The sequence below is a fragment of the Somniosus microcephalus genome, chromosome 7 (assembly GCF_052327205.1).
Source record: "Somniosus microcephalus isolate GS21.2 chromosome 7, FLI_Smic_1.0, whole genome shotgun sequence".
Classification (NCBI taxonomy): Eukaryota; Metazoa; Chordata; class Chondrichthyes; order Squaliformes; family Somniosidae; genus Somniosus; species Somniosus microcephalus.
This window is the reverse complement of record NC_140993.1, coordinates 121,612,745-121,630,711: the sequence shown is the minus strand read 5'-3', so window position 1 is coordinate 121,630,711 and position 17,967 is coordinate 121,612,745. Positions and strand designations below refer to the sequence as shown.

At 49.6% G+C, this 17,967-nt stretch overlaps 1 protein-coding gene across 1 annotated transcript in view; it reads right to left on the bottom strand.

Moving 5' to 3' along the window:
- sntg1 (syntrophin, gamma 1) overlaps nt 1-13,636 on the bottom strand; it is a gene marked incomplete at its 5' end in the record, with an annotated part of 174,103 nt that extends 160,467 nt beyond the window's left edge. The window contains one exon of the mRNA XM_085993955.1: nt 13,487-13,636. Coding sequence (XP_085850081.1) covers nt 13,487-13,636 — 150 coding nt within the window. The remainder of the gene's footprint in view (nt 1-13,486) is intronic.
- Between the last annotated feature and the right edge of the window lie 4,331 nt (nt 13,637-17,967).

Sequence of the window (17,967 nt, the reverse complement as noted above, 5' to 3'; positions counted from 1 at the left end):
CAGTCCTGACCCTCCCTCAACCATGTCTCCGTGATAGCAACAATATCGTACTCCCATGTGTTCAACAACAACAACTTCAGTTCATCCACCTTATTTGCAAGACTCCTTGCATTAAAATAAATGCCTTCCAGCCCTGCCATATTCTCTTTTGCCTTCACATATTTGCTCTGCCTTCCCAGCTGACTTGTTTTTCCCTCTGTATTTGGCTGTAAATCACCCCCTACTATAGCTCCACTCTGTACCCCAACCCCCTGCCAAGTTAGTTTAAACCCTCCCCAGCAGTGCTAGCAAACCTCCCCGCAAGGATATTGGTTCCCCCCTGGTTCAGGTGTAAACCGTCCGACTTGTACAAGTCCCACCTTTCCCAGAAGCAGACCCAGTGATCCAGGAAACTAAAGCCCTCCCCCTTGCACCATCCCTTTAGCCACGCATTCATCTGTTCTATCTTCCTATTCCTATACTTACTAGCACGTGGCACCGGGAGTAATCCAGAGATTACAACCTTTGAGGTCCTGCTCCTTAATCCTTCACCTAGCTCCCTAAATTCTTGCTGCAGGACCTCCTCCCTCTTTTTACCTATGTCGTTGGTACCAATGTGGAGGGGCTGTTCTCCCTCCCCCTCCAGAATGCCCTGCAGCCGCTCAGTGACATCCTTGACCCTGGCACCAGGGAGGCAACAAACCATCCTGGATTCACGTCTACGGCCACAGAAACGCCTATCTGTTCCCCTTACTATAGAATCCCCTACCACTATTGCTCTCCCACTCTTTTTCCCCCCTTCCTGGGCAGCAGGAGCACCCCCAGTGCCAGGAAGTTGGCCGCTGCTGCCTTCCCCTGGTGAGCCATCCCCCTCAACAGTATCCAAAGCGGTATACTTGTTTGAAAGGGGGATGCCCGCAGGGGTTCCCTGCACTACCTGCCTGCCTTTGTTGCTCCGCCTGATGGTCACCCCCTGTGCTGCCCTACCCTGAGGCGTGCACAACTCGCTAAACGTGTTATCCACGAGCCTTTCAGCATCGCGCATGCTCCAAAATTCATCCACCCGCAGCTCGAGCGCCGCAATGCGGTCTACAAGTAGCTGCAGCTGGATGCATTTCCTGCACACATGGTCATCAGGGACACTGGCAGCATCCCTGACTTCCCACATAGAGCAGGAGGAGCAGAACACGGGTCTGAACTCTCCTGCCATGACTTACCCCTTTAATTTCTTTAAAAATTTATTCAATACCCCAGTTACAGGTATGCTCTAGGGTGCTTTATTTACCAACTATCCCCACTACACCACAGAAATTTAACACCACAGAATTCAAGCTTGTATTGAAAAAAGAGAAATACTCACCAACCAATCACCTACCTGCTCCCTGGTGACGTCACACACTGATTACTTTTTACACCTCTCCCCGCTGCTGAGTTGGTATGCCTCGCCTCTCTCCGGTTTTTATACCGGTCTCACCACACTGCTCCCGACTGGTCTCGGGCCTCGCTGGTCGCCGGGTTTTCTCCCGAGCTCCTCCTCGCTGCTCCCGCTGGTCCCGACTGGTCTCGGGCCTCGCCTCTCTCCGGTTTTTATACCGCTCTCACCACACTGCTCCCGACTGGTCTCGGGCCTCGCTGGTCGCCGGGTTTTCTCCCGAGCTCCTCCGCGCTGGTCCCGACTGGTCTCGGGCCTCGCCTCTCTCCGGTTTTTATACCGGTCTCACCACACTGCTCCCGACTGGTCTCGGGCCTCGCTGGTCGCCGGGTTTTCTCCCGAGCTCCTCCTCGCTGCTCCCGCTGGTCCCGACTGGAGAAGGAGCAGCGCTCCGAAAGCTTGTGATTTCAAATAAAGCTGTTGGACTATAACCTGGTGTTGTGTGACTTCTTACATGCTAGAGATATATATTGCAAAATTGTGGGCATACTAGAATGGAATATCTTGGGCAGAGCACCTGCAATTTTTGATCGCCAGCCATTGAGTGCATAGCCTTGGCACACAACATGGAGGTTAAATTGGCTAACCCCTGAAAATGGTCGTGGGGATCAAAGTACGTGACTAACTCGTGCCCATTCATTGCATTGCAGGTAGCATGTTAAATTGGTGCTGCCTGCTCTTTTAAATGTTTGTTGTGTGCAGCTAGCACTGCCAGCGCTGTTCATTGGCTGCTGCATCAGCAGGGGGCCTGATAGCGTGAGTGGCTAGCGCTACTTAAAGGCAGCCTGCAACTCTTAAAGTGGAGGTGCATTGTGGCTGCAAGAAGTAGTGGGAGTTTTTTGAAAATTGAATCTGGGCTCTGATACATTGAAAAATGGCTGAACATGCGAGAGAGCGAGCACCAGGGTTTTCAGACACTGTACTGGAGGTCTTGGTGGAAGAGGTGGAGAGAAGGAGAGACGTCCTGTATCTGCAGGGGGTACAGGAGGCCCTCCAGACATATGCTCAGGAGACAATGGGAACAAGTAGTGGTGGAGGTCAGTGCCAGGAGTGTAGCTCCAAGAATATGGATGCAGTGCAGGAAGAAGATTAACGATCTAACACGAGTTGCCAAGGTGAGTGAGTTCATCTTCAAATGGCTTATCCTACTACCTGTGCCTTATCCAGTGCTCAATTCTCTATATCCCCATCATCCATCGACCAACAATCTCTATCAAACAGTACTCAACCCTAAAACTCATATGCTTTACCTTACCCTCAGGCACTTAGCACTGTTGCAAGCCTCGCACCCACAACTCACAGTTCGCACACACTGGCAGCTATTCAACCATGACAGCCACATCACCCAAACATATTGCATGACACTCACTGGCACACTTCCTTCCTTCTTGCAGGAGAAGGTGGCTCATAACAGAAGGCAGCAAGAAAGAACTGGAGGAGGACAAGCACACCTGCAGGTTTTAACCCCTATGGAGGAGACAGTGCTGACCATCATGGGAAGCAGCATCACTGAGGCCGTTTACACTGGTGGGGCTGGAGGGATCAATGATGAGAGTATCTGCATACTTAATCGTCCTTCTCTCTTCCCACTTTTCCCTCATCCCACAGTCTCTTCTGACTGAGAAGCTGCTGCTGGTGTAAGCAGCACCTCTTACTTTCTCCTCTCCCCTCACCACAACCCAATCCTTGTTCCTTTATCATTTGAGATACTCAAGAAGTGGAACCTTCTCAGTCAGTGGAGGAAGAGGAAGAAGACAGTGAAGATGAAGGGACACCATCACTTGATCTTATATTTGCAGCCACCAGCTCAGAGACTGATGCTGCATGAATTATAGAGGCTAGTGTAATGATATCAGCAAATAGTGATGTTATTTGCCTGTTTGATTATGATGCCTTGCCAGCATGTTTGCAGGTATTGATTACTTATGCCTAACCAGCAGAGGTCATGTGAGAGACAAGCAGTTGAGTTTAGTTTCAGTTTCGTTCTAGATGCATCACTAGCATCGTGTCTCCTGTAAAGCTGTATAAAGAGTTGAACAGACTTTAGATTAAAAGACATTGGCCTAGAAATTCAGTATAGCCAGTTTTGGGGCGCTAAAGTCGGGCGGGCGCTAAAGTTTGCGTCCAGCGCAAAGTCGAGGGCACTTCGCCGATATTCAGTAGCTTCGCCCTAAGAGGTTGCTGGAGCGCTAAAACTGGCGATGCACGACTATCATTAGGCGCTAAGCCGGCAGGCCGGAGCGCAACCCCCGAGTTTGGGCGCAGCGCAGGTGCAGGGAGCTGGTGATTGACGGCAGACACTCTGGTGCCAGTGACCTCTTAAAGGGGAAGGATGCATGTGTTTTTTTCAAAGGCCGAGACTGGGGGGGGGGGGAGAGCAGGAGGAGGAGGAGGAGGAGGCCGGAAACAGAATACACCAGTGTCGGCCTTTCAAAACAGCACACTCGACCTTTCAAAAAACCACATGCAGAGTGCCTTTTATAGTGCAGGGCAAGTGCCCTTTAATTTGCGCTCCCCGGGGCCCGTGTCGGCTCTGTCGCGTTCCATTAAAGAAGCGTTCGGGCCGCCAGCCGCACAATGGGGCGGTCCCACTGAAGTTCTGGTTCGGGGCGCGCAAACGGCGTTGCACAAGGAAATGACGTCATTTTCTGCGCGCGCAGGTGAGCGCGCGCAAACACTTTGCGCCGGCGCTAAAGGTCTACTGAATTTGGGGTGAGGCGCAGACCGCGCTGCACCCGGGCGCTACACGCATAGCGCCCGAAATTCACTTCTCTTAAGGCGCTAACGGCTGGTGCAACCAACTGAATTTCTAGGCCATTCTCTTTCATAAATGTCTCGTCATTGAACCCACAAAGAAATCAATACATGGTGTCCAGCTAGGATAGAGAAAGGATCTACATTTGGTGAGACACCGGGCACAAATGCACATGAGCCTGGGCAGGGGGTGAGGATAGTGCAGGTGCCAGCTCAGCGGAGGGCGCGGTCGCATACTAGTTCTGCTGCAAAGGAGTCAGATGAGGATATTGATGGGCCAGGCAGACGAAGGCTGGTGGGTGCACACAACCAAATGCTTGGTGCACTGGATAGCCTGCTAGAAAGCCTGCGCACAATGCCAGGGAGCATGGAGGAGTCCAGCGCCAATTTGGCACAGGGCTTTGCGCAGTTCTTGGAGCCCATCCTTTCCAACATGCAACAAGTGGTCACCTCTATCAGCACACCTGTGGAACTCACCATGCTGCAGCATCTCTTGGCTGATATAACAGCTTCCATTGCAGCACAAACAGCTTCCATCAAAGGTCCAAGTGCTGTAGTGGAAGCTCAGACTGCTGTCATCGTGGCTCTGGACACCAGTGTTCAAAGGGGCTTCCAGGTCATCACATCGGTCCATCAATCTGTCCTCGGATTGTTGAGGCGCTGCTCCGGGAGAGTGGCACTGGCTTCATGGAGTACGAAACTGCTGTCCCCTCTCAGGATGACAGCATTCGTGCTCCCACCCTTGCCACTCCGCCAGTGCCCTTGCTCTTGCCTGTCAGCCAGCCAACCCAGACTGCTTCAGCCCAGGCCAAGATGGCGCAGTCTGAAGCCGGTCCTTCTAGGCCCAGAGCTGCTCAAGGTTGCCCTCCAAGGCCATCTGCAGTCTCCTCAATTGAAGGTCAGCAGCCTTCCATCACCCATGCTGGTGAATGGGGAGTTGTGGTTGAGGTTACTGGTATCGCTCAAGAATTATTTAATCACATAGATCCCGGGCAGAAAGGGGCTATCCACATTGTAGCCTCCCTTCCTCTTCCTGTTCCTCCACTTCCTGTTGCACTTCTTCCTCTTGCTCTTCCTGTTGCGCTTCCTCTTGTATTTCCCTTTCCTCCTCCTCCTCCTCCTCTTTCTTGTGCTCCTGCTCCTCAGCTCCTCACCTGATAGGTGGTAACAAGGGCTGGTCCCTCATAATGGCGAGGTTGTGCAGTATGCATTATATGTCCACAAATCTTGATACTCGCTCAGCTGAGTACTGCAGGGCTCCTCCAGAGCAGTCCAGGCAGCGCAAGCGTTGTTTGAGGAAGCCGATGGTGTGCTCTATAATGTTCCTTGTGGCAGCATGGCTCTCATTGTATGACTGTTATGCACGGGTACATGGGTTTGGAACCAAAGTCATGAGCTATGTCATGAGTAGATAACCCTTGTCATCCAGTAGCCAGCCTTTGACTTGCCGTGCTGGATCAAATACAGGTGGCACAGAGGACTGCCACAGAATGAAGGAATCATGACTGCTGCCAGGATAACGGGTATTCATCTGCACGATGCATTATCTGTGGTCACACACCAGTTGTACATTGAGTGAGTGAAATCTCGTTCACTTCATGAAAATGACCAAGTTCACACCAGGTGCACGCAAGGCAATGTGCGTGCAATCAATGGCACCCTGCACCATGGGGAAGCCTGCAATCCATGCAAAGGCTCGTGCTCACTCTGCTTGTCTCTGGCAAGAGGGATTGAGATTAAACTGTTTCTCAGTATATAGAGAGCCTCAGTGACCTCCCTTTGCAGCAATGCACTGCAAACTGCAAGATGTTGCTTACATCTCCAGCAGTAGCCTGGAAGGAGCCAGATGCATAAAACTTAAGAGCCACGGTCACCATGACAGCCACAGGCAATGCTATCCTTGCCCTACTTTGAGGTTGCAGTTGTGGCTGCAGCAGTTGCCAGATTTCAGTCATGACCTTTTTTTTGAAGAGAAGATGTTTCATGCATTGGACATCGCTGAAGTTGAGTTAAGCTAATTGCTCCCTAAAACCTTCCACGGGTATGGCCTCCGGCTGAGAACACTTCTCCCCATCCTCCTCCTCCCTCTTCTTGCAGCTTGTCCTGCTCTGCGTGACCTCTCTTCATTCTTTCAGTCATGTTTAATTCCTAGAGGAAGCCCTACCAGACCACCCATGTCTGGAAGCAACTTGTTTCAGCACAAGCTTTTAAATGAACAACGATGTACTTCAGCAACAGCTAGACCACTCCCTGTAGACTATTCAAACTTTAGCCAAAATAGCAAAGCTACAAAATGCGTACAATTGCAGCAGCAGCCAGAAAAAATAATCCAGCAACTGACCTGTAAGTAGTTCATGATCCCTTTAAATAGCGCTGGTGTGGGGAGGGGGTCTTCATTCCGTTTAACGCCGTATTCAGCTGTGCAAGGTTAAGACAGAGCGTTGGCTGGAGTGTGCAGTTGGAAAATGGCAGCACTGGTGTCAAATCAGCATTTCACACTAATTTGCATCATGATCTGTCTGCTCTGCATGCTGCCGGTGATCGTTAGGTGCACGTGCGCGCAAACCCCTTTATCAAGATGATGATGTCTGTAATGCATATACCTTTAAAGGGGGGAACTATGTTTTACAGCTCATGTATACTGCAGTACCGGCAGTGACCACACCTGTATATAACACTGAGTAGTAATCTGTACAGATCAGTTGCAGTCTGAGCCACGTTGAGTAAACACCTGTTGTACAGTTCTCCGCAGTCTGTGTCTTATTATACACGGACGTAACATTGGCGACGAGGCAGGTTCGAACCTACCTGCGGCTCTGCATCACCTCCCGGTGATTCATTCCTGGAGATTGGTGGATTGGAGGTCAAGGCCAGAGACTCAGGCGTCGACCACGGGCAACCGCCCAGTCATCCAGCAGAGACTCGAGAATTGTGGGGGAGGCTGTCGAGAGCCAGGCTTGGCTTTCCAGTCGAGGTGGTCCAGCGAAACGGGCTGGCAACAGGTAGTGCGCAGACCCTTCCCGGACAGCGGCGGGCTAGAGCCCGACCGAGCAGCACAGCAAAGGGCCGAGCAGCGTCGACGGGGGAGAGAGAGAGAGGGCAGAGCGCACAGGGTGCAGCTGGTGTTCAGGGGCCGAGCAGCGTTGGAGAGAGGGAGAGAGAAACGCGCAGAAACCCGCGAGGCGCCGCCATTGCCACGAGGACAGCCGAGAGCGGCATTGGCAGCAGCGCAGGAGAAGCGCGCGAAACCTACAGGGCGCCACCATAGCCACGAGAACCGCCGGGAGCAGCGTTGGCAGCAGCAGGGGAGGAAGGAACGTGCGTGAGATGCCATTTTAAGCCATTGGCAGACGCCATTTTAAACCACACCCAAAATGCCGAAGAGTGGCAGTATCACCGCATTTGACAATGAAGTCAAAGATTGGACTACATATGTCGAACGAATAGAGGTGTACTGCAAGGCAAATGAGGTGTCAGATGACAAGAAAGCGTCGGTATTGTTAAATTTAATGGGTGCAAAGACGTATGGTTTATTACGAAATCTAGTAACCCCAACGAAGCCAATGGAAAGGAGTTTTGAAGACATAGTAACGATACTACAAGAACATTTAAACCCCACACCGCTGCTGATAGCAGAAAGATTCAAGTTTCACAAACGGAACCAGCATAAGGATGAAAGCAATGCTGATTATTTAACAGAACTGCGCAAACTATCGAAACACTGCCGGTTTGGAGCGGGACTGGCAGATACCTTAAGGGACAAGTTTGTGTGTGGGCTTCAAAGTGAAGGAACCCAGAAACGGCTTTTATCTGAAAAGGATCTTACGCTGGAAAAGGCTTTCAGCATTGCGGTATCATATGAAGCAGCAGCACAGGGCGCTGCAGAGATACAACAGAGACCGCAAGAATATGGCACAAACGAAATATCATATGGAACAGAGAAGTGCTATCGCTGCGGCAGAACAACACATGACCAGAATGATTGCTGGTTCAAAGACAAAGTGTGCAGACAGTGTGGAAAAGTAGGACACATAGCACGAGTCTGCAGGCCGGGAAAGAAAACCAGCAATAAGAAACCTACCAAAGGAAAGTACAAGAAGGTACATAAGATGACGGAGAATAGTTCAGACGAACAAAAGAGTGATAACGACTCCGAAAGCAGGGAACTGAGTTGTCTGAAACTACATAATGTGATCACAACAGAGGATCACCGAACCATTTGGGTCACTTTCAAGTTAGCAGGAGTCCAGGTAAAGATGGAATTGGACACAGGATCAGCCCTAACAGTCATAAACCGACGGGACTACGAGCGGCTATTCTCACACATACCCTTGAGAGACACAAAAATTATTTTGAAGACGTACCCCAAAGGAAAAATAAGGGTGACCGTTATATATAACGGTAAGGAAGCACCAAAACTAGACCTGTATGTATTGTAAGATGGAGGACCACCATTACTGGGACGTAAATGGATCCAGAAAAACAACTGGATTGGCATTCCATACAGGCACTGACTGTGGCTTACAAAAAGGATGACGACGTCACACCTGGGCGACTGTCAAAGATCCTAACTGATGCGAAAGAAGTGTTCCAGCAAGGACTCGGAACACTAAAAGGCATGACAGCGACGATTAAAATTGAAGAAAACGCAAGCCCAAAATTTTTTAAGGCCAGACCGGTACCTTATGCGATCCGCCCAGACGTCGAAGCAGAGCTGGAGAGTCTGGAACGTTGAGGTGTACTGTCCAAGGTAGACTGGAGCGAGTGGGCTACACCCATCGTCCCTGTGATGAAAAAGTCGTTGAGCAGCACGCCTGGGGAACCAAGGAAGGTTCGCGTCTGTGGGGACTTTAAGGTAACAGTGAACCCGGTCCTTCACACCGTACAATATCCACTTCCGCGGATTGAAGATATTTTCACCTCGCTATCTGGAGGGAAACGCTTCACTAAGATTGATCTGGCCCAGGTGTATCTGCAAATGGAGGTAGAAGAAGCATAAAAAAAATACCTCACAATCAACACCCATAAAGGTCTCTACCAATACAACCGGCTGGTATTCGGGGTAGCATCAGCTCCGGCTATTTGGCAGAGGGCAATGGAACAAGTCCTGCAAGGGATCCCAGGGACCCAGTATTATTTGGACGACATCCTGGTCACGGGCGAAAATGACAATGATCACCTTGCCAACCTGGAGCAGGTGCTCACTAGATTGCAGGAATATGGGCTCCGAGCTAACCGCCCCAAATGCGAGTTTTTTAGAAAGCAGATCTCGTATTGTGGCCACGTTATCGATAAAGAGGGGTTACATAAGTCCCCAGAGAAGATTGAGGCAGTAGTCAAGGCTCCAGCACTGGAAAATGTATCACAACTGAGGTAGTTCCTCGGGCTGGTAAACTACTACCATAAGTTCTTGCCAAATTTGTCTACAATACTACACCCACTGAACACCCTACTGCAAACTGGGGTGCCATGGAAGTGGAGTGATGAATGTAGACGAGCTTTCCAGAAGAGCAAAACACTAATCACATCGAAAGAGGTATTGGCCCATTACAACCCAGCATTACCAATTCGGTTGGCATGTGATGCGTCACCCTACGGCATTGGAGCGGTGCTGTCGCACAAATTCTTGGACGGCTCAGAGAGGCCAATAGCCTTCGCGTCACAATCACTAACCTCAGCCGAGCGTAACTACACCCAGATTGACAGGGAGGCCCTCAGCCTAGTGTGGGGAGTGAAAAAGTTCAATCACTATCTGCACGGGCAGAAATTCACCTTGCTGACTGATCAACAGCCTCTTGTCTCCATTTTTAATCCGAAGAAGGCCGTTCCGGTGATGACTGCGCAACGACTACAAAGATGGTCACTTTTTCTAGGGGTGCACCACTATGAGATTGAATATAAGGGCACGAAACAGCATGGAAATGCTGATGGTCTATCACGCCTGCCACTGCCTACTGTGGAGGAAGCACCAGCAGTGGATCCTGTCGAAATATTCTATTCGACTATAGTTGAATACCTACCGGTAACTAACGCTTGTATCGAAAAGGAAACCCGAAATGACCCGACACTGTCTCGGGTATATGATTTGACGGTGAAGGGATGGCCAGTGTTAGATCCGTGATTTGGAGAGTATGATGTTTCTCAATAACCGCACGGATGCTGTAACTTAACAATCAACAGGTATTTACTGGAGTATGGTAGTCTCAAGACTGGGGGTACAGAGGCATGCTCAAGGCTTATATACAGGTGTGGTCACTGCCGGTACTACAGTATACAGGAGCTGTAAAAGTAGTTCCCTCTTAAAGGTACATACACTACAGCCAGCACATGGCGACTCACTGTTGCCAGCATTCTCGACAAGGAGAGAACAGCTGTCAGTGTGCCGGGGGACCTTGATGTGTGGATCCCGAGTGGTAATTCCACCCAAATTAAGGGATAGAGTGCTCAGTGAGCTTCATGAGCGTCATCTGGGAGGGGTAAAAATGAAAAGCCTAGCCAGGGCTTATGTGTGGTGGCCGGGAATCAATAAACAAATCGAGGACCTGACCAAGAGCTGCTCAGGATGCCAGAAAGTCCAAAATGCACCACCACAGGCCCCTCTACACCCATGGGAGTGGCCCTCATCTCCATGGCAACGGGTGCATATTGATTTTGCTGGTCCATTCATGGACTCAATGTTTTTAATAGCCGTGGATGCGCACTCGAAATGGCCTGAGGTCATCAAAATGTCCTCCACCACCACGGAGAATACTATTGCAGTCCTACGGACCATTTTTGCCAGGAATGGCTTGCCAGAACAGATTTGCTCTGACAACGGACCACAGTTTGTGTCCGAAGAGTTCCGGAGGTTCTTGAAAAAGAATGGGGTAAGGCATTACACATCCGCCCCGTATCATCCAGCCACAAATGGATTGGCTGAGAGGTTCGTACAAACCTTTAAGAAGGCAATAAAGGCTATGTACAATGACAACATTCCGCTGCAGCACAAGGTGGACAATTTCCTGTTCGCCTACCAGAATGCGACACATGCAGTCACCAACCAGGCCCCAGCCATGATGTTCTTTAACCGAAGGTTAAGATCTCGCCTGGATTTGCTCGGACCAAACATACGAAGAGATGTTGAGAGTAAGCAATTCCAGCACATCCATGAGAAGCCAACAAGGAGCTTCAATGTAGGGCAACCAGTCTTGGCCCGCGACTACCGAACAGAAAAATGGCAGCCAGGAGCGATATGCACACGGCAGGGGCCACTAATGTACACAGTGGACGTTGGGGAGAGCATCATGAGACGCCATGCTGACCAGATCCTAGAGTCACAGGAACACGTCAACCCCATGCCTCGCCCATACGTACCTGGTGATGAACCCGACATACAGGTTGCATCTACCCCAGAAACAGTAGCATCGGAAGCTGATGAACCAACCGACGACAGGGGGCCAGAATCGCCTCCGCACCAAGAGCAAGACACTCGGGAAAGGCGCTATCCAGAAAGGATCAGGAAGCCTCCCCAAAGACTGAATATATAAATAGACTATTTTCAGCTAATGTTGCATGTTAAAAGTGTTAATTGTAATTAGTTTGATATTTAATTGTTAAATGAGTGTTATGGTACTGTTAATCTAAAAGGGGAGGAATTGTAATTTATATACCTTTAAGGGGGGAGCTATGTTTTACAGCTCATGTATACTGCAGTACCGGCAGTGACCACACCTGTATATAACACTGAGCAGTAATCTGTACAGATCAGTTGCAGTGTGAGCCACGTTGAGTAAACACCTGTTGTACCGTTCTCCGCAGTCTGTGTCTTATTATACACGGATGCAACAATGTCTGTCGCACTTCCCGTCGGAAGTGTGAGCGCACATCTCGAATCCCATTTTTGAGCATTAGGTGGCTGCGTAGTGCCTAAAAAACGGGCGCTACACAGCCCAATTTAGCCGCCTGGGTCTCTCAAAAACTACCCTAACATAAATGATGAAATGGGTCGCTGCCTGATTCCTGTCTTAGTGCTGTGTGTAGATTCCCTCCCTCAAGTCTTGTTCAGCCTTCTGGTGCATTTCAATGGTGGCTTTGATGTCCAGCAAAACAAAATTAAAGCAGTAAGTCAAGCATTGGGGAAGAGTTCTACATGGAGCTGAAGACTGGAATAAGGAAGAAAGCTAATTTATGCTTAATTTTCAATGAACCAAGAAACTCTTTCAACAAACAAATATATTTTACAAAGGTAAAGCTCACATTCACATTTATTAATGTCATATGAATAAGCTGTGTGTTTAGTTGCTGCCTTGTGCTCATGGGTGCTTGCTCTCATTTTCGCACATACTGGCCTAGAAATTCAGTGGGCTGCGCCACCCGTTAGCGCCCAAGGAGGGCACTTGGTGGGTTTTACGCCACTGGCCACGCCTCCCGCTAACTTTAGCGGGACGCTAATGGCGGCGCTAGCTGTTAGCGCTGCGCCGCTACTGATGACATCATCGGTGTGCGCAGCGCCCCGCTACCGCCCCGATCGCGAAATTTGGTAGCGTCCCCTGCTTTAACGCCGGTCGCAATTTGCGACCGGTTCAGGGGGGCCTACCTGCGGCGGTAGAGGCGCTGAGGCGCGGGGCGGCCATTTTTTTTGCTGGCCGCCTGCCAGCACCTCTCCGCGCCGCCGTCCCCGGCCTCCTGAGCGCCACCCCCCACATTGTGCCGGCTGTGTCCCAAGAGCCCGGCACTTCTCCTCAGTGCCGGGCTCTTTTGCCGGCACTCGCGCTCTTCGAGCGCGCTGCAGCAGGCCCCTCCCCTTTAAGAAGGGGAGGAAGTCCTGCAGTACCACAGCACGCCGTGCCGCAGCATGTGGCGCTGTGGCACGTTGCGCTGTGATTCTCAGTTGCAGCGCCCCAAGAGGGATGCGGGGCGCCTCGATTAGCGCCGCGCTTCCGTCTGGGGCGCTGAAACTGAATTTGCGGCGGGCGGCCGTGACTCCTTCCGGGGCGGTACTTCTGGTGCCCTGGCAAGACTGGTGCCCCAAACGGGGCGCCAGTGAATTTCTAGGCCACTGTGTTTTATTCTCCAAGTTGTCATGGAGGCAAGAGGATATTATCGTCTGAATCCAAAAAGTATACATTATATTTTCTCTCCTGCAGACTGAGACAGCATTCAACATACTGAACTGTTAACCACACAATATTGTGGGCACTGATTCATAAAAGATTGACGAGTTTCACAATAAATCTGGTAAAATAAATGTACTAACACAAAACGTAGCTACCATTCATTCTAAATAACGAAGGTATCGGACATCAATTATTAACATTTTTGAAACAAACGGATGTTACTTACACTAGAATAGAAGGCTTCACTAGACACACAGATAACGTCTTGCTCCTGAATTGTTAAAATGTCCTTTGCTAAGTGCAATCGCACTTCAAAAGGCTCTTGAGTTCCATCTTGTAGCAAACAAATTCCTGTCTTTGTCTTGAAAAAAGCAAAAGATTAGACTGATTTAAGCAAAATTGACATTGTTTTAGTTGTAAGAGGTACCAGTATTCTGTGTTACCTCATGTTTCTAAATACTGCAGGCAGCATTTTTCATCCTGGCACTAATGTTTAATACATAAAGTATACAAAATAATATAGATTATAAAAGTCTGAAATGCACATTGTATTTGTGCTATGGATGAAAAATATGCCCGTCCCCACAAAACATTAAGTACAGTTTTTAATATGTTCAAATGTAATGGCAACAGAGAGGCAGCACTTTTCCTGTAGGAGCTGGTTCAAATAGAAAATGGGGCCTCTGAAGCAGAAAAAAAGGCTCAAATGCCCATTTTTTCAGAGGTGGCTGGCACATTGCAAACTATCCTGTGTAGGTCCTTCCATCACACTGAAGGCAGATGCTTGTCATACATCTGATTAATAAACTATGAAACTTGGGATGACAGTTGCTGACAGGCATTACCTGGAGGCTGGTTATGAAAACATGTACTTATGTATCCAGGGCTCAGTGTCTACCGTGATTGGATTGAGGACAGTCAAGCAGCTGCTGCTTAAGATCTGTACCCTCAATTGGTGGAACTGCCATTCGATGACATCAGAGAGATGATGGCAATAGCCTTTCACATTTTATGGTGAGTTGCACTGCTCACTATGCCATTTATGAGCAGCTCCTGATACTTGCTGTCTGCCTAGTGAGAGCTCAGACTAATGCATTTTAGTTGTCTAATTACCAACTAATGACTATCCTCTTGGGGAGGGGAGATAAGTGGGGTTTACTTCGGATCAACGTGGCTTTAAGATGACTCACCTGACAATGGAAGTTTGGAACTATGTCAGCCCACTGTGGCAGACTTGGTCGTGCAAAATCTTTAGTCAGGCGCACCTTGCTAATGGAATTCGGAGGGGTAGGCCTGTCACTGGTAGCTAGATTTCAGGTTCAGATAACTATACAAGTCAATGCTGCAATGGGTAGGATAGTCCTAGCTGGATAAGCAGTGAGAAGCTTACCAGTGGTCTCTGCTGATAGACTGTGAAACTTTAGCTTGTTAAGCTCCAGCAGTACCCCTGTTCCAGAGGCAGTGCTCTACACTCATTGTAAGGTAGCTGTGCCTGGGTTGATAGACCAATGAAATCAAAACAGAAAATGCTGGAAATACTCAGCATGTCAGGCAGTATCTGTAGCGAGAGAAACTGAGTTAACGGGCAGGATTTTCATTGGGCTGTGGAGGCGGGATTGGAGGCATGTGGGGGGTTAAAATCCCAAAATCGGGGGGTACAAACCCATCCCGGCCCCAACCCGCCTCCATGCCAGTTTCAAAGGAGGTGGGTACCCGCCCCGCACTGGGACCCACCTCCCCGAGGCGGGAAGGGGATTAGTGCCAATTAACTGCCTGTTAACAGGCAGTTTTTAGCCTAATCCCTATTTTCATTCTTGAAATGTGGGATTCCCGACGGTTCCAAACCACGCCAAGTTAGCGAGGTGGGCCGTCGGGCTGAAGGGCTTGGAGGGGTTGAGGTGTCCGGTGTTCAGGTGAGTGATGGGTGCATGAGTGCAGAGGTAAGTGTGTTTGGTGTGTTTAAAGTGTTTAAAGAAGTTTTACTTACCTTTACAGCCTTCCTTCCTTCAGGTCTCAGGAGTCCCTCATCTCACCGGCACAGAAAGCAGAATGGCCGCGATCTGTCAAAAATTGCAGCATTCAGCTTTCTGTTCCGGAGGGATCTCTAAATCATCCTGAGAGGAAGGAATTAACTTGGAGTACAGATGGTCAGTGTTTGACAGCTTCAAACAGCTGTGAAACGCTGATATTTCTGATATTTCATCTGTCAAAAGCTCTTGACAGATGAAATACCAATCTGTGACATCACCTGTTGCCGGGTGGCCCTTAATTGGCCTGCTGAGCCCGCTGGGCGGGCTCAACAAGGTCAATCAAGTCAAAACCGCGTGGGTTGGCTACAACTCGATGGCGGCCGGACTACAACCCTGAAAGTTGTAATCTCGCCTCCTACCCGCCTCCTCAGTGAAAATCCAGCCCAACGTTTCAGGTCGATGACCCTTTGTCAGTTCTGACGAAGGGTTATCGACCTGAAACGTTAACTCTGTTTCTCTCTCCACAGATGCTGCCTGACCTGCTGAGTATTTCCAGCATTTTCTGTTTTGATTTCAGATTTCCAACATCCGCAGTATTTTGCTTTTGATAGACCAATGGTCTGTTTTTGTCTGTAACATTTTATAATTCTAATTCCAGATAGTATTCCTTTGGTGCCGTTTGACATTTCTGCCAGCCATTCCCTGCTCCTGCTTGTCCTCTCCACTAAGTCAAGTTCCATGGAAGTACTGAACGCAATCCCCTTGTAGTGAACTTACTGTCAGCTGAAACTCATTGAAGTAGCTGATCTCCTCCGAATTATGACAGGCAGTAACCTGGCTTGGTTGCAACGTCTGATTCCTATTGCAAAAGGATTGCAAAGCCCTTTGCTATACCGTCATTTGGTGTGTTGTACCTTTGATGAGCAATTATGCTAACAACAACTACCACCGTACTATCATTATTGTTGGCCACTACCATATTTTTGCCATAGGAATAAATGTTTGTACTGACAGCAGTTTCTACATTTGTATTCTATAATTGTATATGTGGGTAGCATGGAGAGTTAATCCTGGAGGCAATGCTGTCATTTATGTGGGTGAACACCTGGATCAGATGTAAGTAATCAGCAAGTTACAATGGGGGAGAAATTCAGTATCGTCACGTTTGGGGCGTAATACTCGAGCGGGCGCGAAATTTAGCGCCCGGCGCAAATTATCGCCACCTACTGCTAAATTGACCTGCTTTGCCCCAGGATGTGCTTGGAGCGGTAAAACAGGCGCTGCACGACTGTCTTAAGGCGCTAAGCCAGAGAAGCGAGGCGCTACCACTGAGGGCGGGCACAGCGCAGGTGCGGCCAGTTAGCGATTGCACGCAGACAAGCTGGCACCGGTCAGCTTTTAAAGGGGAGGTTCGATCTTGGATTGCAGCCACATCCTGCGCATCGGAGCCCTGATTCTTGGCCTGGACAGACCTGCTGCCACATTTTAACGCCTAGGACCATGGCGAGGGCCAGGGAGCGAGCGCAGCGGTTCAGTGAGTGGGCCTTGCAGGTTCTGGTTAGCGCAGGCGATCTATCCTGTTTCCGGACAGTGGCAGGAGGCCGCTGCCCAATGACTATCGCAAAGCTTGGAGGGAGTTGGCTCACAGAGTGACCTCCAGCAGCATGGTGCCTAGGACCCCTGTGCAATGCAGGAAGAAGTTCAACGACCTCACTCGGGTCGTCAGGGTGAGTACCCTTTTCAGTATCCTTTTCATCCCTGCATGTCCACCTCACTTTATGGCCAAAGGGTCCTGAAAGCCCCAATGCCCAGCCCTCATCCAACACCTATGGGCCTTTCATGAAACTCACACGTACATTCAGCACTTTACACACTGTAAGGGCTAATCGACCATGGGAGGCAGTGCAGCCAAGATCAGGGCTTCACACTGTAAGAGCTATTCGACCATGGGAGGCAGTGCAGCCAAGATCAGGGCTTCACAGTGTAAGGGCTATTCTACCATGGGAGGCAGTGCAGCCAAGATCAGGGCTTCACACTGTAAGGGCTATTCGACCATGGGAGGCAGTGCAGCCAAGATCAGGGCTTCACACTGTACTCAGAGCCCATCCTTTCTCTTGCAGGGCAAGCTGGCCCATAACAGGAGGCCGCAGCAACAGACCGGAGGAGGCTGTTGTGTATGTACCTTTAAGGGAATAACTGGTCTCAGACTGCAGTACCGGCAGTGACCACCCCTGTATAAAAGGCCCTAGCAGGCTTCTGCAGTTTCAGTTTCCAGGTTGTCTCCATTCAGTAAAGACTTGTTATAATCAACTCCTGCAGTCCGTGTCTCAATTATACATGGACATAATACTGGCGACGAGTAAGAAACGAACTTACCTGCAACTCAGCAGCACCTGAGGAGCCAAGGAAGGTTCGCATCTGTGGAGACTTCAAGGTGACGGTGAACCCAGTCCTTCACACAGTACAATATCCTCTTCCAAGGATAGAAGGTATCTTCGCCTCACTATCTGGAGGGAAGCGTTTTACAAAAATTGACCAAGCACAAGCATATTTGCAGATGGAGGTTGAAGAATCCTTTAGGAAGTATCTCACGATAAACACTCACAAAGGTCTTTACCAGTATAATCGACTGGTATTCGGAGTAGCATCAGCTCCGGCGATATGGCAAAGAGCGATGGAACAAGTCCTGCAAGGGATTCCGGGGACTCAGTGTTACTTGGACGACATCCTAGTGACA